Genomic DNA, 20,567 nt, shown 5'->3' on the forward strand with positions numbered 1-20,567 from the left:
TCCCTAATTCTAAGGGATTTTCCCCCTAAGATTTAAAATTGAGAAGTAGAGGCATGGTATTATTTTGTTTTATAAAATCTAAATGACATCATTCTTGAGGCTACTATATGGCAGAAAAGAAATTTAGTTTCAAATATGAGCTTAAATAATAGTGTCTGTTAATTTACTTAACTTTTTTGCTTCTCTTTTTTGACCCTTCAAGATCACCCTGTTTGTTTTCTTTTTTATTGGACGGTATTATTATTGGTGTTATTACTACGTTGTATGAGGTCTTGCCTTCCTCTTAGAAATCAAGGTCCTTCTGAGGTCCTGAAGTAAATGAGGATAAGCCTGAGACCATATGGCAGACACAATCCCAAGAAATGTTGTTATCCATATGTTATTTTCACAGAACACGGGAGCTAGACACTAAGTTCTGATCTTGGCCCAACTCAGTAAAGAAAGAGAGGATTTCACAAGGATCCTATGAGTTCCCAACTCATGACTTTCTCAGTGACTTCCGAGTTTCATCCTCTTTCCATCAGCAAGGAGCAAAGGGAGCAGGAGGAGAAGCGACTGATGCTGATGCTGTTCTGGCTAAAGTCTGTGGTTCGTGCTGAGATTTAGTGCCACCACTGTCTTTGACCCTGAGCTTTCCAGAAGCATGTTTCCTACGTTTATATATTGATGGGGGCAGAAATGCTCCAGGCAGATAAATGGCTGTTGAATCTGTTCTGCTTGAACACTGTCCTCTTGCCAGCTGGTTCGGGCCTGCAGCCTGGGTGGCTCAGCACACCCAGGCATCATGCCCTCTTTTGTGCAGTCACATCAGCCATTTCCCTCTGGCATGTTGTCGGCATCCCACCTCTCTTTCAACTGTTCAGGAAAACCTTCTCAGCCCACTCGGGTCCACAATCAATGGACCCGCCTCCAAATTCTTACGGCTTATTGTATTCTCACACTTGAAATGCACCTGGATCACCTATGAATCTTGTTAAGATGCAGATTTGATTAGTCCAGGGTGCAGCCTGAGATGCTGCATTTCTTATAAGCCTTCTGCTAATTTCAGTGCTGGTGGTCTGATTCCTATGTACACTCTGATTAATAATGAATAGAAAATGGGCCTCCCAAAGTCAGCACTTCACCTTCAGATGAAGGAAGATTTGGAAAACCACTGCTGAATAGACCTGGTCATAATCTCTTTAGGAAAAAACACATTTAATAGGAATGGTAGAAAAGGAGGAGCAATCTGAGGGAAGACTTTCTTGTTCACCCCAGGACGAGGATGAAGTGAGGTGGCAAGGCAGGGAAGAGGCAAGTTTAACGATACTCACAAGCTCAAAAGTGAGGCAGGTTTAATGATATCCAGAGAACAAAGGAGAAAGAAAATGGGAAGCCGAACACTTTGCAGAGGAGCATGACAAGTGTTAAACGTAGCAGGAAAAAGCTTCATTGAGCTGAAAAAGATGAAATAAATATAGGAAAGAAGTTAGATTAACAAGAGGCTAAAGAAAAATGTGATAAAGAAGGAGAAGAGAAAGAGGAAAATGCTCCCATCTTTGAATGTTTTCCTTCCCGTTGCTCATATACACGTTTCTGATTTAATTGCTTACTAATCTTATTGTGGCTCTGTTTTGTATTCCTTCTTTTTTCTCTCTTGCCTGACAGAAGCAACTACTTTATAATTTAAAAGCTCTTACAGAAGAGAATCAGAGTTATGGGAGAGCATGGGCTCTATGTCGCCTCTTAAACATGTTATAAAAATTATTCGAGGCATGCCGGAGAGTAGCTTCCTTTGTTTTTCAGACCCTAGCTGACATGGCCTTTTATTTTGGCAAGCATTTGCTGCTTGACTGAATTTGGGCTTTGAAATCTTGTAGCACCATCGAATGTGGAATCATGTTAGGCACTGTTTCTCTAAAGAAAGACAGCTTAAAACAGATACCATAATACGTAAGACAGGCCAGGTCTGTCTTTGATCCTGTAGCATCTACAGTTGTGCTGGTGCTAACGTTAGGTCTCTGTGAAAAGTACATAGTAGATCAGGTCTCCATACATGGAGTGGTAATGGGGACCAAAGATCAGACCGTGTCCTTCTCTTTCTAAGAGAAGCAGTTGTAACAATTCTGTATTTCTCTTCAAAGAGAACCTCAGCAAATCAAAGTTAATTGATATTCCAAATGCATACCTATTTTCAAATAATTACTGAAGTACGCTTAAAGAACATATTTCATGTACTCTCTGTTCTTTATTCATAAAGTTCTCTGTGTGCTCTCGGTGATCCTTTGAAATTTGAAACCAGTTTCACCTCCTGAAACAATTATACAGTACAGAAAACTGACTTCTGAAAAATACTTTATGATGATATTCTCACAAATACTGCACTGCAATGTGGCATGGCTTCTTTTTACTTATTCAATTAAGATTAGTTTAAACTTTCTTTTAAACTTTCTTTTATTAAAAATACACTCTTGGAGTGGTTTCCCACGAAAACCATTTATCCAGAAAAATAGATCACCTCAGCACCAGCTCCGGGTTCAAACACAAATACACACACACAAAACTAAGGGAAACAGACAAAGTGATTTATTGATTTTGGCTAAACCTTTAATTTTTTTGAAGTGTGTATTCTTTCATCAAGTGGTCTCTTAGATCTTTTTCTTTAAGGAAATTGGAATTCATAGACTCGCAGAGCTTTAAAGCTAGAGAGGAGCTTGTAAGTCATTCAAGCTAACACCTTTAATTTTGAGATGCAAAAACTGAGCAGGGCTGGAGTAGGGTGTGGTGAGTGGAATACCCTAGGGGCCAAATCGAAGGAGGTCCTCTCAGTTGTCCGTGGGGTGAGTGCCTTGAGCTGGTGCCTTGGGCATCCCACTTGGCTTACCTAGTCATGATCCTGAAACTGAAGCCCGTGAAGGTTAAATGCTTTGTGCAAGGTCACCTGTCTCATTGATTCAGGGCTGCTTCTCTTACCCCAAGTTACCTACTGAAGTTTGAAAATGTTTAATCGGGAGGATTAGGTAGACTTGTTGCCAAGTAGTCTTCAAAATAAGAATACTTCTTTCATTTGCGGTAGTGCTGTTTCCTTCTGTCAACTTTTCATGAATTGTTAATTACCTTCCACAAGGAATCTGATGAACCGACTTCAGAGAACCTGCCTGAGTCTCAGCCTATTCCTTCCCTGGACCTCAACAAACTCGAATCCATTGTAGAAGACATCACATCTGACCTCGGATATCATGGTATGTGTTTGCATTGGTTTTCAGAAGGATGCTCCTAGCTGCTGCCCCGGTTGCTGTGGCTGACTTTGCAGTGGGCCTGTCTGGCCTCTGAGAGAAGCTCTGGGTGTGTGTATGCAGCTCCCTGCTCTCAGTTTACCAGGGCTAGGCAATGACCAGGATGAAAAGTAGAGAAGCCCAAGGATTTTTCTGTCCTCTCTATCTTCTTTGCAATCATGAGGATGAGTTGGAAACTCACACCTGGTGAGGGACCTCTTCTGGGTGTGTTAAACAATGTTGTCCTTAACCTGACTTTGGAATCATGCAAACTCTGAATGCTCTGTGTTTCCCTGTTCTGTAAATGGTTCTCCCAACCCTTATACATTTAAATGAAGAAATGAAGCCAGACTTTGGAAAATCGGCTATGCCATGTGCAGTCATTACCAGAAAATAAAAGTTCTCGGAGCAGGAATACAAAGGCAGGCCTGTAGAATGGCTGACTTTGCTGGAGGACTTCCTGATGCCTTTGCTACCTCAGTCTGCACAGCAAACTGGTACACTTCCAGCAAACCTCTCTTTTCACTTGGAATAAGACTTTCCAAATGGAGCAGATACATCCAAATGGAGTAGGTACATCATAACCTAATGGTTAAATGCATGAGTTTTGGAGTAAAAAAGTTGGCCCTGTCAGAGAAGCCCCTCACAACATAATCTCTCTAGGTCTCAGTTTTCTTATCCATGAAACAAGAATAATAGTGCCTTCTTTCAGGGTTGTTGTGACGAGCAAATGAGATATGGCATGTGGAGTGATCTTAGTTCAGTGCCTAGCATACAGTAAGTGCTACAGAAGGGGAAGCAGTTATGACGCTTCGAGCAGAAGAGGGTTATCAATATAGGTGCCTTCTCAGTCTTGTTCACCATCCTCCCCAGTGCCTACAGCAAAGTTCCAGGAACATTCTAAGCATTCGTTAAATATTTCTTGAATGAATTAATGAGTGCACAAATACATGAATGAATGTTAGTCTGGACCTCCGCGAAGCAGATGTCAAGATGGAACTAAAATTGCAAGCTTCCTTTTAGAGAAAATGCCTGCATAAAAGAAAATAGGGAAGAGCTAGAAAAAAAAAAACCAGGGGAACCGTTAGACCACTGATTAAAGGCTCATTCAAAGTGGAAAGAGAGATTTGGTGGACGTGAACTTGATTGCTCTACAATCAGTGGTAACAAAGGCATCAGGAAGTCCTCTAGGAAAGTCAGCCATCCTAGAGGCCTGCCTTTGTATTCCTACTGTGCTCCAGCAGTAGCTGTTACATGTAAATTTTCAGTGCCTAAAAGAAGTAGCACTCAAATACAAATGTCCTCAGCAAGGCAATTTGCTTCTATAGAAGGCTGCGGCTCACAGATGGAACAATGGCGAGTGCACACCTGGACAAGGGAGGGGAAGGGGCTCTTATTCCTGATGGAGGTAGCCCCAACTGCTGTCGTTCCCCTACTGGCTAGGGTTAGAGCACACAGTCTAGTCTAATTCCAGTTGGCTATTTTAAGGGGAGCAGGGGCACAAGCTGGAGTGTGGGGGGGTGGGGAGTTTGGCGGGAAGGATGGTTATGGGACAGGTCAGAGCAGGTAGCCAGGGGTGACCTAGGTCAAAGCAGATGACCGGGGCAGGTGACTAGGATGAGTCAGGATAGATCAGGGGACCGGGGCAACAGATGTGAGCTACTGATTAGGGCTGGTGGAAAAGATTGTTAACTGAAACTACAAGGAAGTTAAACTTTAAAATGGAGGACAAATAACTGAACATACTGACATACTGATTCTTTGAAGAGAAATTCAGAGTTCAGTATATCTAACAGAGCCCCTGGGGAAGCATTGTAGCCTCTGAGAGAATGCAGAGATGGATTTCAGAGCACAGCAGCTGGGATCCTTGGCCAGTTGCACTCTGTGTTATTGCAGGTCTGCAGGTGTATCCTTACAGCTGCACAATGATGTAACAACTCTCTTGGGCAGCAGTTTAGCTGTCTTCTCAAATTGAGAATAAAGGTAGTGAACCTTGGGTTATCTTGTCATCTCATCCCAGATTTTCATTTTCACTTGAAGTCTTCTTGATAGAGCTGTTAGAACTTGTGCTGCCCCTTTCAGATGTTTGGAGACAAGCACCTGAAGCTCTTTAGATCGGCATTAGCCCGCTATGGAAGCCATCTTATAACAGACATCCTTAACAAACAAATGTGTACATCAGAGGAATTTCTATCTTAGGCCTCTTATGGTATTTCTTTAATATTTTATTTGTTAGTTTCCAAAAGCGAAATTCGGAAGTATAGAAATATCCCATGGACTTCTATTTCTAAGAATAGAAATATCAGAGACATTAGAACCAGAGCAACTCCATTGCCAGGAGGTTAAGGCATTCTTAGTCACAGGATGAGACAGGAGGCCAGCACAAGATACAGGTCACAAAGACCTTGCTGATAAAGGGGTTGTAGTAAAGGAGCCAACCAAAGCCCACCAAACCCTAGATGGCGATGAAAGTGACCTCTGGTCATCCTCATTGCTCATTATACATAAATTGTAATGCATTAGCATGCTAAAAGTGGGAGGAATCTTTATTTCTCGGAGTTTCCCACCCCTTTCCTGAAAAATTGATGAAGAATCCACCTGCTGTTTAGCATATAATCAAGAAACGACTATAAGTCTATTCAGCAGCCCCTGCCACTGTTCTGCCCATGGAGTATCATTCTTTTGTTTCTTTACTTTCTTAATAAACTTGCTTTCACTTTTCTCTATGAACTTGACTGAATTCTTTCTCATGCGAGGTCCAAGAACCCTCTCTTGAGGGTTGGACCCCTTTCCAGTGACAGAAAGCTGAGAAAGTTGGCCGGGCACAGTGGCTCAAGCCTGTAATCCCAGCACTTTGGGAGGCCGAGGCGGGTGGATCATGAGGTCAAGAGATCGAGACCATCCTGGTCAACATGGTGAAACCTTGTCTCTACTAAAAATACAAAAAATAAGCTGGGCTTGGTGGCACGTGCCTGTAATCCCAGCTACTCAGGAGGCTGAGGCAGGAGAACTGCCTGAACCCAGGAGGCGGAGGTTGCGGTGAGCCGAGACCACGCCATTGCACTCCAGCCTGGGTAACAAGAGTGAAACTCCGTCTCAAAAAAAAAAAAAAGAAAGTTAGGCAGTATGTAGTTCCCAATACCTGTGGCTTGTGCTCTGCTGGAGGACAGAGCCATCACTATTTATGCATAGGAAGCCCCACGACAGGATATTGAATGGGTGGTCTAGGATAAAAAAGTCTGAGTTTCCTCCTGGTTTCAAATAGGAAAATTACTTAATAATACTGCATTTCATACATGAGAAGCCAAAGAAATTAAGTGATTCGCTTAAGGACTGCAGAGTTCCTGTTTTCTACCTAGTACACCACCCTTTCCACTTCCCCCAAAGCGTGTGTTTTCATTGGTGGTGGATAGAGACAACGGACTTGTAAGAGGCAGAAAAACATGTCAAAGGAATTTGACTTTATTTCTTTTTTTGTTTTTAAGCTGGAGTCTCGCACTGTTTCCTGGGCTGGAGTGCGGTGGCACGATCTCCACTTACCGCAACCTCCGCCTCCTAGGTTCAAGCGATTCTCCTACCTCGGCCTCCCGAGTAGCTGGGATTACAGGCCCCCATCACCACGCCCAGCTAATTTTTTGTATTTTTAGTAGAGACGTGGTTTGACTATATTGGCCAGGCTGGTTTTGAAGGCCTGACCTTGTGATCCACCCACCTCAGCCTCCCAAAGTGCTGGGATTACAAGCGTGAGCTATCATGGTACCTGGCCAGGAATTGGACTTTGGAAAGGCAGAATCTTTGTCATGTGTCTCTGTGCTAATTTTTGTAAACCGTAGTGGCCAAATTACTCCCTAGCTAGTCTTGACCGTAGCTACTATGGGAAACTCAAGCTATGTTCTTCTTACCTCTCATTTTCTTTTGTCATGGAGGTTTCAGTATGGTAGACAGTGTATTGATTCAGCAGCCAAACTGGAAATGGCCAAATCTACTTCTTTGACCACCTTGTTCATGTTGTAAGTGTAAACACTACTTAGGACTCTATGATAAACTATCAGATTAGAAAACATACATAATAGTTTTAGATCAATCAGATGCCTTGTAAAATACTTTAAACATTTCCCTTATTTATTTCCTCTCTGTAAATTCATACTTTCTAAGTGCTATTCTTTCTTAATATTAAATTCAAAAAATAAATTTAGAACTGTGAAAATATAACCTTGTTAGGCATTTATGTTGATTCTGTGTCTTTGCTATTGTGAATAGTATTATAATGAAATTAAATTAAAAGTAAAAACAGAAGAAAGAAAGAATGCAATCTTTGGGTTTGACAAATCTTTAGAATGGTGGGCAACTACCAGATAATTAGTGATCACAGAGATTAACTGAAATGAAATTTGGAAACATGAGACTTAATTTGTTGATGAACTCTAAAGTGATTAATTATTTTCCCAATGCTTTTTGCCTTTTAAAGATTAGACTGCAAACTTTCAGCACCCAAAGGAAGTTTTTGTTTATTTTTTATCTAGCATATATATATAAAATAAAATTACAGTCATTCTTTCAAAGCTCCTACACCAAATGTTTAATCAGTCTTTGATGTTGAATTGGAAAATTCCCTCTGGGCTATGAGGAGTCAGTTGCAGAGAAAAAAGACAGGATAAGACTTATCATTTACATTTGATATGCATGAGTTGACTACTGCTGATTTAATCTAGAGAAAGTCGTGGGTAACCATTATAATCAAATGAGAAAGTATAACTGGAATGTCAAAGAAATTATCCCTATTTAACTCCTTATATGTGATGCTAATGATTTCTTGCACATTAAATTTTGCCGGGAACTTCCTTGTATTCTAACCTTTTGTGTGTGTGTGTGTGTGTGTGTGTGTGTGTGTATTTACTTTATTTTATTTTATTTAGTAACTCACAGCTGAGTTTCAGAGCAGTGTTTTTTGCAAAGCTGGAATTGCCTGAGACTCTCAGGCCTGGGTGTACCAGGAGCATGACTCCTTATCCCCCACCATTCAGATGTGGAGACTGCAGTGAAGTAGGCCTTGGCTGCTTACCCACATCCTGACCAGCTGTCACCTCTTCACTTCCTGTTCAGCCACTCTCTAAGCAAGCACTGAGCCCAGTGTTCAGAGATAGATTTCACCTCTCGTTAGTTGTGCTTTGCTTGCCTGTAGGAACTCCACATGCCCTTTGCACTTCTGGGCTGCTTTATGATTTATGATGTCACTTGTACTTTTTAAATGTTCAAGTGGAAATAAAGTGATTTGAACTTTGTTAATTAAACATCATATGTATTTATTGTTTTAATTTTAAAAAAAGAAAACCTCCACTCACTCAGTAATTCCACTTTTAGATAGTTATCTGAAAGAAAACCTCTACTCAGTAATTCCACTTTTCTACGAGAAGGCCTGTACACAAATGTTTCTATAGTTTTATTCATAAGTACTAAAAATAAGAAGTCAAGTGTCCATCAGCAGATGAATGGATCCGCAAATGTGTAGTTTGTCCATGAAATAAATACTACTTGACAGTGAAAAGGAACACACACCGATATAAACAACAATGTAGATAAATATTTTTTAAATTATGTGAAGTGAAAGAAGCCTCACGTAAGAGTTCATGCTGAATGATTCCATTTCTTTGACATTCTGGAACCAGAAGTACTTATCTATAGTGATAGAAATGAGGACAGTGGTTGCCTGGGGGTGGTGGTGATGAAAATTGACTCCAAAAGGGCACAAGGAAACCTTTTGTTGTGATAGAAAAGTTTGTAAGTTTGCTCTCTTGATTGTGGTGATGGTTACCCAGAGGTGTATATTTGTCAAAACTCACTGGACTCTATATTTTAAATTGGTGCATTTTACTGTGTATAAATTATACCCAAATAAAGTTGATAAATTTAAAAAATGGTTAAAATATTCAGAAGAAACAATGTAATGCTCAGTTGTCCATGTGTTAGCTAATGAATGGCCAAAAAAGATGTGAGTGAAGTCGTGGCGATACAAAGCAATTGGGAAGATGTCTGGACATCACCTGGGACACAAAGTCCTTAATCCAGAAGGTGATAACAGGGTTTGAGGTTTTCTTCTGACATCAGTTGAACAACATTGTCTTCCACAAGGAGTGGAAGTATTAACAAAGCTTTGGGGTCCTTTCTCAGGAGGAAAATTGGCTATTTGGAGATAAGAGACAGGGATCTTTTAGCTCCTCTTTCCAGTCTTTATAGTTGTGGATAGAGGTGCACATATCTGAGTAGCAGAGATCCTACCAGCAGATCTAAAAAGAACCTTGTGCCAGCTAAAGCAGCTGGAGCATAATAGAACAAAAGGTCATAGCTCACACTCCAAAGCTCAGCCCAAGATGGAGAAGCTGGTGGAGCTGCCTGGCTCTTTAGCTCTCAGAAAAGCAGACCAAACAAATGCCAGGGGTTACTCCCACATTCCTAGAGCTTTCATCTTTTCCAGAGCTTTAGATGTCTTCGAGACTTGATTTATAAACATAAACTGATGGTGGTTTTATTTCATAATTGTCACATATGCCACTGAGCTACATTTGCATTTCATAATAGTGTTTCCACCTGACTCTAATACTTGCACTCAGGAATAAAGATGCCTGCAGTTCTCACTAATTTCTGAGTTTTAGAGGATAATTAGAATGAATCTAATATTGAATGAAGATGTCCTGATCTTTACCCTGAGGCATATTTAATAATTTAGAGTGTTCCTTCTGTATGACAAGTCTCTAACTGAAATTTCAAAGATTCTAACCAATTTGAAAGATTAAGCTAGATGCTGACTAACACTTGCCCAACAAGCCACTTTGATGTGGCATCCTAAGCAAGCATAATACAAATAGGGGGAAAATCTGTGTTAGAACATCAGGTATTCATGGGGGAAAACAGCATCCATGGACCTTTCAAAATAAGTTAATACCTGGGAAGGCTATCTGTGATCCCATGGATCATCCCCTAGCTAAATCGAAATCATACAGTAGTTATTAAACTAAAGATCATGCTGGTAAGGCAGAGGGCATCCTTAAGTGGCCTTGCGTGGCTCATCATGGCTTAGATTTGGAACAAATCAATTAAGCAGAAAATTAAGTAAGTATCAATCATAGCTTTAAGGTTGGATAAAAACAAATGAAGTAGAGTCAAACCTCATATAAGGTGTGTTTCAGACAGTGCTCTGCACATACCATGGTGTGGTTTTCCTTTAGTTGATGAATTTATTTTCCATGCATGCAGGTTTCACAGTCCTGCTCAGGGCTTATGTGCTTACCACTTGGAGAACATTGTTATGATGCCCAAAGAAAGCTAAGCTGCCATATGAAAGGGAATCATTCAGAACTGCATTTGAGTCCTGACTTTCCCATGTGATGGCATCGTGATTTTGAGGAAGGCAATTACTCTGGTTTGCAGTTTTTAAATTTATTTTTTAATTTTTAATCAATAAAATGCAGTTAGTAATACCAATCTGAAAATGTTACTGTATTAAGTGAGATACCATGTATTAGATATAACATGCATGTTATGCTAACATATAGTAACATACATGTCTATTACTGTATTTAGCTCAGTTATAGGAGATATTACTACCAAGTCAGACATAGAATGGTTAGATGGTGCTTGTCACCTCTTGCCTACTTATTAGAATCTAACCTGTCTTTTAAGACCCAGCTCAAAGACCTCCTTGATTTGACCTGTTCTGATGTCTCCTACCAGAACTCCTTGACTAATCTCCATGATCATTTTTCTCCTTTGTTAGAACATATCGTGTGCTGCCTTACAGTACTGAGGTTATGCACCTGACTCCCGCCCTAGCCTAAGTTGTAAAACTGGGATGTCTTTGTTAACATGTCGTGAAAGGCACTTTAAAAAGGATAGTAAGTAGTTATGTTATAAAAATTACAGAGACAGGATAAACAACAACAACATACAGAAAACCTATTCAAATATCATTCAAATGAATACAGTCCTGTACTTCTTAATGACAGGAATATGTTCTGAGAAATTGTGTCATTAGGCAATTTCATCCTTGAGCAACCATCAGAGAATTGTACTTACACATACCTAGATGATATAGCCTAATGCACATTTAGGCTCTATGGTATAGCCTGTCTCTCCTACATTGCAAACCTCTACAGCATATTACTGTCCTGAATATTGTAGGCAGTTGTATTTGTGTATCTAAACATAGAAAATATACAGTAAAAATACAGTATAAAAGAGAAAAGATGGTAAACCTGTACAGCGCACTTACCATGAATAGAGCTTGCAGGACTAGAAGTTGCTTTGGGTGAGTCAGTGACGAGTGGTGAGTGAATGTGAAGGCCTAGGACATTCACTGCTGTACACTGCTGTAGACTTTATATATAAGCACTGTACACTTAGGCTACACTAAATTTATTTTAAAATATTTTTCTTTCTTCAATAATAAATTAACCTTAGCTTACTGTAATGTTTTTGCTTTATAAAATTTAATTTTTTAAAAATTTTTGGTTCTTTTATAATAACACTGAGCTTAAAACACATTGTGTAGCTGTACAAGAATATTTTCTTTTTTATAACATTCTACAAGCATTTTCTACTTTTTTTTCTTTTTTAAAAAAATTTATTTATGGCCGGACGCGGTGGCTCAAGCCTGTAATCCCAGCACTTTGGGAGGCCGAGGCGGGTGGATCACAAGGTCAAGAGATCGAGACCATCCTGGTCAACATGGTGAAACCCCGTCTCTACTAAAAATACAAAAAAATTAGCTGGGCATGGTGGCACGTGCCTGTAATCCCAGCTACTCAGGAGGCTGAGGCAGGAGAATTGCCTGAACCCAGGAGGCAGAGGTTGCGGTGAGCCAAGATCACGCCATTGCACTCCAGCCTGGGTAACAAGAGCGAAACTCTGTCTCAAAAAAAAAAAAAATTATTTATTTAACTTTAGGTGCATACTATATCTGGCATTTCTCCCCATGTTATCCCTCCCCACCCTCCCCTCTCTCTGCTGTCCCTCCCCAACCCCCCCCCAACTGCTCCCAGTGTGTGATGCTCCTCTCCCTGAGTCCACATGTTCTCATTGTTCAACACCCACCTGTGAGTGAGAACACGTGGTGTTTGATTTTCTGTTCTTGTGTCAGTTTGCTGAGAATGACGGTTTCCAGATTCATCCAAGTCCCTAAGGGACACGAACTCATCATTTTTTATGGCTGCGTAGTATTTCATGGTGTATATGTACCACATTTTCTTTGTCCAGTCTATCACTGATGGGCGTTTGGGTTGGTTCCATGTCTTTGCTATCGTACATAGGCCTGCAGTGAACATGTATGTGCATGTGTCTTTATAGTAGAACGATTTATAGTTCTTTGGGTATATGCCCAGTAATGGGATTGCTGGGTCAAATGGAATTTCTATTTCTAGATCCTTGAGAAATCGCCCCACTGTCTTCCACAGTGGTTGAACTAATTTACACTCCCACCAACTGTGTAAGAGTGTTCCTATTTCTCCACATCCTCTCCAGCATCTGTTGTCTCCAGATTTTTTAATGATCACCATTCTAACTGGCGTGAGATGATATCTCAATGTGGTTTTGATTTGCATTTCTCTAATGACCAGTGATGATGAGCGTTTTTTCATATGTTTGTTGGCCTCATGTATGTCTAATTTTGAAAAGTGTCTGTTCATATCCTTTGCCCACGTTTGAATGGGGTTGTTTGTTTTTTTCTTGTATATCTGTTTTAGTTCTTTGTAGATTCTGGTTAATAGCCCTTTGTCAGAATGTAGATTGAGCATTTTCTATTTTTAACATTAATTTTTTTTAACTTTTGAAGTTTTGTTGAAAATTAAGTCACAAACACACATATTAGCCTATGCCTTCTGCCTTTCACCTCCATTATCTCATCCCACTGGGGGGACTCCAGGGGCCATAATGTGCAGGGAGCTCTCACCTCCTATGATAACAATGTCTTCTTCTGGAATACCTTCTGAAGGCTTTACAGTTAACCTTTTTTAAATAAGTAGAAGAAGTATACTCTAAAATAATGATAGTGTAGTATAGTAAATATATAAAGTGGTAACATAGTTATTATGATAATATTGTACATACTTGTATGGACTATACTTTTATGTGACTGACAGTGCAGTAGGTGTGTTTACACTGCATCACTATGAACACATGAGTAATGTGTTGCTCTATGATGTTATGATGGCTACAACGTCACTAGGTATTAGGAATTTTTAGCTTAATTACTATCTTATGGGAACACCACTGTATATGTGGTTCATTGTTGACTGATATGTCATTATGCAGTGCATGACTGTACTTGTACTTTATGATTGTTATGACTTGAATGTCTGCTCTCAAAAATTCAGTTGTTGGCAGTGCAATAGTATTAAGAGGTGGGTCGTTAAAAGGCAATTGGCTCATGAGGACTCCCTCCTATGAATGGGATGAAGTTCCCTTATCAAAGGGCTTGATAGAGTGAGTTTATCCCTCTTGTCCTTCCACCTTTCACCATGTGAGGACACAATGTTCCTTCACTCCAGAGGACGGAGCAATAATACGCCACTGTTGGCAGCAGAGAGCAGCCCTCACCACAAAAGTGAAGTTGCTGTTGCCTTGATCTTGGACTTCCCAGCCTCCAGAACTGTGAGAAATAAATTTCTGTTCTTGATAAATTGCCCAGTCCTTGATATTTTGTTATAATAGTGCAGACGGGCTAAGAAAAAGGTAAAACTTGTACTGACAGTTTCCTATGCAGATTTCAAGGGGAGCTTTATCTGAAACATATGAGCTGGAAGGAGTTATACAACTCATAGTCATGACAAGGACACAGTCTGTATGCGTGTGAGGAGTTTAAATAATTGTATTTCAGGAAATTTCAGAGTGGGAAAAAATCAGTAGCTCTAAATTATATTTTATATAATATGAGAGCATAAGTTTAAATGTGTTACTAAACTAACAACATATCATAAATAGAAATTTATCTGACATATATTCCTAATAGTTCAACATTCAAATTTGATATTCTTATTAGAAAATGAGGCAAGTTTTAAAATTTTCTAGGTTTTCTTACAATTAGACATATACCATATGTCATCCAGTCTAAAGTACACAGTTTTGTACATTTGCACATCTCTGAAATTGAGATGCATCTTAAAATAAATGGTATATCATAATGACATGGATAGTAGTTTTATTGGTAATGTATCTCCTAATGATTAATTTCAAAATTGATAGTGTCTTTGATTCTGTAAAGTACAATGTGATGTTTCTCAATTATATTGGTCAGGCTAGGCTAGACTTGCTGCTATAACAAATACACCTACAGACCCAGGTAACAAGAGGTTTATAGCTCATTCCTATAAAGACCAATGTGGGAAGGAATCTATCAGGGCAGATATTCCCTGTGCAATGACTAAGGACCAAGGCTGCTTCCGTTTTGTACCATCTCAGCATGCGGCTTGCTTTGTCCCCACAAGCATCAGAATCGATTGGAAGTAGTACAGCCGCACTTAAGTTCTTCAGCTTGGAAATTACTTCCTCTCAATTTAGTTGACTAAAACTAGTCATGTGGCCCAACTTTCCAGCAAGGGCATGGGAAGTACAGTGTTTCCTGTGCCCAAGGAGGAGAGAATCAGATATGGGTGAGCACTACTGATCTATGGGTGAGCAGTCTGTCTTAGTTATCTGACTCTGAAATTAGAGTAATGAACAAAATCCAAATATATAATTGAATGATGTGAAGTTTATGGTCCAGTTAGAGAGACTAATACTTTTATTCTTTTACAAAAGAATACATTGACTTGTACCAAAATGAACTATTATAAAATAAGCTTGTTTCTTCATATTCAATAATAAAACTGATGACAGAAACAATGTATGTTTTTTACCTTTAAATTTTAAACCTAAAAAGCAAAACTTTCAATATATGTGAGGCATGTATTAAGTTGGTTCTTAAATCTCTTAATTCAGTCCATAATATATAAAATTCTATATTGGGGGCCATATGAAGCCTTGCCAAAATTGCTGCAGAACAGGGTTATATTTGTAAGGGCAATATTTACAGTCTGTCAAGCTCCTCATTCCTGCCAGCTAAAGAAAGCTATTATTGTAGGAAGAAGAATGGGCTCCAGAGATGTCCTTAAAATCCTGATGTCCTAAGGCTGTGAATGTGTTAAGTTATAAGACAGAAGGGAATGAATTAAGGTTACAGATGGAGCAAAGGTTACTAATCAGATAGGGAGATTATTCTGATTATTTGAATGGGCTCAATGCTACAAAGATTCTTTTTTTAAAATTGCATTTTAGGTTTTGGGGTACATGTGAAGAACATGCAGGATTGTTGCCTAGGTACACACGTGGCAGTGTGATTTGCTGCCTTCCTTCCCATCACCTATATCTGGCATTTCTCCCCATGCTATCTCTTCCCACCTCCCCACCCTGTGCTGTCCCTCCCCTATCTCACTCATAGGCGGGTGTTGAACAATGAGAACACATGGACATAGGGAGGGGAGCACTACAAAGATTCTTAAAAGTAGAAGAGGGAGGCAGATGGGAGAACCAGAAAGATGGCAGTGAGACAAGGAATTGGCCCAACATTGGTAGCTTTGAAGATGGAGAAAGGGGACAATGAGCCAAGGAAAGCAGGCGACATTTAGAAGCTGGAAAAGAGAAGGAAATGGATTCTTCCTCCCTGGATCCCCCAGAGAGGAAGGCACCCTGCCAACAAGTATATGTTAGTTCAGTGAGATCCATGTCAGACTTCTGATCTATAGAACTATAACTTTTTGTTATGTTAAATCACAAAATTTGTCACAGCAGACATGGAAAACTAATACAGCTATATTGGATTATGTCTGCTTCCAGTCAAATAACTACCATCTTTCATTCATATGCTAGGTTTTTGTTTTCGTTTTTGTTTTTGTTTTTGCTGAAATGATTGAAATAACTTGCTTTCGTATTTAGTCCAGACTTTAACTTAGAAATTTATGATAGGAATTGAAATCGGTATTCTTTGATTTTTATAAAGGAACTTCCCAATTTGCTTTGTGGCATTAAGGGCCACCTCAGTATCAGATACTAATTGTTGTGAGAGAGCCCCTAGAATCACTTGTCAAACTGTTTCATTTTTTGAAGTAAAACAGCACGTCTCCAGAAAAAAAAGAAAAAAGAACTTTCTGGCAAGTAACTATGGCAGCAAAATCTCGTATCTTTCTTACTCATCAGTGGCAACATTTTCAACTGACTTCTCTTTTTCTCTTGCTTCTAAAAGACTAAAAAAAAAATAGGAAACCTCTAAAAAGATCCAACATGACTGTTGTGTTTCATAGTGGTATGTATAAGTGAGAGCAGTATAATGAATTTGACTTACTCTCTCCTTTATCAGTCAGTTTTCCACGTCTGTCTTCAGGGAAGTATGTGACGTTGTCAGCATTGCGGCTCACCAGGTAGACTTGTCTCTGATCTTGCAGGATGGGTTCCTTGCAAACCCATCTTATTGGTCCGTGCCTTGGCATCCACAGGTAGGGATAAACTTATATGAATGTGTAATGTAAACATACCTACCTAGTTTCATAGCTAACCCTAATCATCCTTTCCTGCTAACCCCTTCAGTTGTCTGGTTTTTTTCTTTTTTTTTCTGGCCAAGGCGCCTTTAAATTATTAATGGGAGTTCTTCTTACTATTAAAGATTAGCTGGCAAAGTAAATATTTGCAGATGAGTTTAAGATGCCTGCAGTCTTTCATTGTATGCGTTTGTGCCTGGGCATTTTGGGCTGTAGAAATCAAAGCGACTTTATCTTTTTTTATATCACAGATTGATTTTCCCTTTTGACTCTAGAAGAAATGAACAAACCCAACCCTTCTCCCAGCTTAATTCCACATGACCTGTTTTCTTGGCTTCAAATAGCATAAAACTAAATTAACCTGCTTCTTCCCTTCCACCCTCCACCTCCCACAAATCCATTTTGAGATATAATAATTTGAAAATTTGCATAAGCAGTTGCTTATGAGCATATGGTGTCTAGCCTTATATTTAGCCTTCTTTTATTTGTGAGCTTATACATTTTGAACAGGACCAACCTTTTTGTGTTTATAACATCCCAAATGAGAAATTTTAGTGGTATACTTGAGAGTGATGAAAGGTAACTACTAATTAAGAAAGAGCAGGGCCGGGCACAGTGGCTCACGCCTGTAATCCCAGCATTTTGGGAGGCCGAGGCGGGTGGATCACGTCAACAGATCGAGACCGTCCTGGTCAACAAGGTGAAACCCCGTCTCTACTAAAAACACAAAAAATTAGCTGGGCATGGTGGCGCATGCCTGTAATCCCAGCTATACAGGAGGCTGAGGCAGGAGAATTGCCTGAACCCAGGAGGCGGAAGTTGCGGTGAGCTGAGATCGCTGCCATTGCACTCCAGCCTGGGTAACAAGAGCAAAACTCTGTCTCAAAAAAAAAAAAAAAGAGCAGATGTTAGAAAAAAATTTTAAATGTTTCCCTTGGCCCCTGTAGCTCTGTGCCATTTTGGAGGAGAGTGGGTCATTGCCCCTACTGTGCTAACGTGTTCACAGGCCATCATCTTTTTTTAAATAAAATAAAATAAAATTTAAAGTTCCAAGATACGTGTGCAGAATGTGCAGGTTTGTTCCATAGGTAAACATGTGCCATGGTGGTTTGCTGCACCTATCAACCCATCATCTAGGTATTCGGGCCCACATGCATTAGCCTTTTATTCTGATGCTGTCCCTCCCTCTAGCCCCCAACAGGCCCCAGTGTGTGTTGCCTCCCTGTGGTCACGTGTTCTCATTGTTCAGCTCTGACTTATAAGTGAGAACATGTGGTGTTTGGTTTTCTGTTTCTGTGTTAGTTTGCTAGGATAATGGCTTTCAGCTCTATGCATGCCCCTGCAAAGGACATGATCTCATTTTTTTATGGCTGCATAGTATTCCATGGTGTATATGTATCACATTTTCTTTATCCAGTCTATTGTTGATGGGCATTTGGGTTGATTCTGTTTCTTTGCTGTTGTGAATAGTGCTGCAATGAACATACATGTGCCTGTTCTTTACAACAGAATGATTTCTATTCCTCTGGGTGTATATGTGAGAATGGAGTTCCTGGGTCAAATGGTATTTCTAGTTCTTGGTCTTTGAGGAATCACCACGCTGTCTTCCACAATGGTTAAATGAATTTATACTCCCACCAACAGTGTAAAAGCATTCTTGTTTCCCCACAACCTTGCTAGCATCTGTTGTTTCTTGACTTTTTATAATCGCACAGGCCATCTTGTTACCTGTCCCTAGGAACTCTATGATTCTTTGGTGTCACTATGATGTCATTTGATGCTTCACCTTTTACTTTTGGCTCTCAGTACATCATATTCCTATAATAATTGCTCTCTGAGCTCAAAATTCCATCCAGTAGGCATCATGGTAAAAAGCATGGATTTTCCATTATATTGGCAATACGAATTGATTCAAAATCTCAGAGGAAGTACTCACAACATAGGAATGTATCATAGCATAGCAATTTAGAGCCAATAAACTAGTTTTTTGTTATTCCAAGTGTGGCCTGTGGATTAGCATCGCTAGTATCCTGAGAAATTGTTAGAAATGCAGAACCCTGGACTTCACTTCAGACTTCCTAGATCAGAAGATGCATTTTTAACAACATCTCAGTGAGTCATGGGCACATGAAAGTTTGAATTAATTCGAGGTTAGCAGTTTTCAAACTTTTTGGCACCAGGACACCTTAACACGCTTAAAAATTTGTTTGAGAAACTAAAGAGCTTTTGTTTACATGGTTATATCTATAGATATATATTGTATTAGAAAGTAAAACTGAGAATCTAAAAACAGTCACTTAATAACTAATAAATTTATGCATATTAATAAAATTGCATACTTAAGAAAGTTAACTATTTTTTCAAAATAAATTTAATACAAATAATGGTGTTAGTCTACATTTTTACATTTTTTAATGACTAGCCTAAGAAAAGGCAGCTGTAGTCTCATATGTGCTTTGTATTTAGTCTATTGTGATATTCCATGCCATACAGCCTCTGGAAGACTGTCTACTAATGATCGGACAAGAGTGAAAAAGGCAAATAACATTTCGGTATTGTTAGAGTTTGGACTTCCTGAAAGAATCTCAGGACTTTCAGGGGTTCCTGGACTGCTCTTTGAGAACTTCTTTTCTAGGCATAAAATGACACTACAAGAGCTAGCATTAAATATTCCAGGATATCATGAAAAAATTTCTCCATTTGTACTGCACTATTAAACAATTTTTAATAAACTGGAAAAGGAATAATGAAGCAATAGGAATGCATTTCATAAATAGGGTACTCTAAGGTAAAAGCCCTACTTTATTTGAATTTCATGGGTGTGAAATCATTAATAAACAGCCTTAGTATTTTTAGTGTTATTGTAACGATCATAAAATTCTGCATTCTTACTGAGATGATGCACTTTTATGCTTTAATAGATACCATTTTATGTGCTAAGTAGGTAGGTGCAAGATCTTGAAATTGTTGGGGGGCCTCCTCTGGGGATAATTGTGTGGTGAAGTACAGTCATTTACTTAAATATTTCTCCTGAGAGGTTGAGAGTTTCTAAATGAATCACCCAAATGCCTGGCTCCAGCATTCACGAGGCACAGCAGTTTTTCATCGCTGAAGAATCCCAACTAAGATGCAATTGCCTGATAAATAATTTTGTGTTACTTGTCAGCTTTTCAAAAAAATAGTCCTTGAAGAGCTGTAGTATCAGCAAATGCAGTCAACACATTACAGCAAGCTGATTTTCAGGTTTATCGTCATGGAAATAAAACTTTCAGACACCGGGAGGTATGGTGACAGTGAAATGTGTTCTGCCCCTGTGGCATGGATTTCAGGGAATATCTTTAGATGGATTGCTCTGTGTCAGCAATGATGAATAGCACATACAGTTTTATTTCGATTTTCTAGGTTATATTCTTAAATGAATGTATTCCTTTTTTTGTTTAATTTTCTCTTGAAAAGATAGATAGTTATTTTTAGTTGAATAGCTTATGAAAAATTAGGTGCATTTGACAAAGGCACTTAATGTACTGCTGGAATAAATGCAGTTCTAGTTGAATGCACAGCAATAGCATGATGGGCCCAAATTTATATTTCTATATATATGCACCTCTTCCATTGTCAAGATTTATTACATCCTAGAGACTTTTCTAGGGGTTTCAATAGGATCCTATAAATTAAGAACTTAGAGTCAGAAATGCATAATATTTTATTACTTCAACACTGATAATTTTTCTCTTCCCCATTGTTCAAAATAGTC

The 20,567-nt window shown here is 39.3% G+C and overlaps 1 protein-coding gene across 3 annotated transcripts in view; it reads left to right on the top strand.

Moving 5' to 3' along the window:
• The window catches only part of NEK11 (NIMA related kinase 11), a 292,126-nt gene that overhangs the window by 137,752 nt on the left and 133,807 nt on the right, over positions 1 to 20,567 (top strand). For all 3 annotated transcript variants that reach the window (XM_010335819.3, XM_039480351.2, XM_039480352.2), the window contains exon 12: positions 3,107 to 3,221. In XM_010335819.3, coding sequence (XP_010334121.2) covers positions 3,107 to 3,221 — 115 coding nt within the window. The remainder of the gene's footprint in view (positions 1 to 3,106; positions 3,222 to 20,567) is intronic.

The sequence above is a fragment of the Saimiri boliviensis genome, chromosome 9, assembly GCF_048565385.1.
Source record: "Saimiri boliviensis isolate mSaiBol1 chromosome 9, mSaiBol1.pri, whole genome shotgun sequence".
NCBI lineage: Eukaryota > Metazoa > Chordata > Mammalia > Primates > Cebidae > Saimiri > Saimiri boliviensis.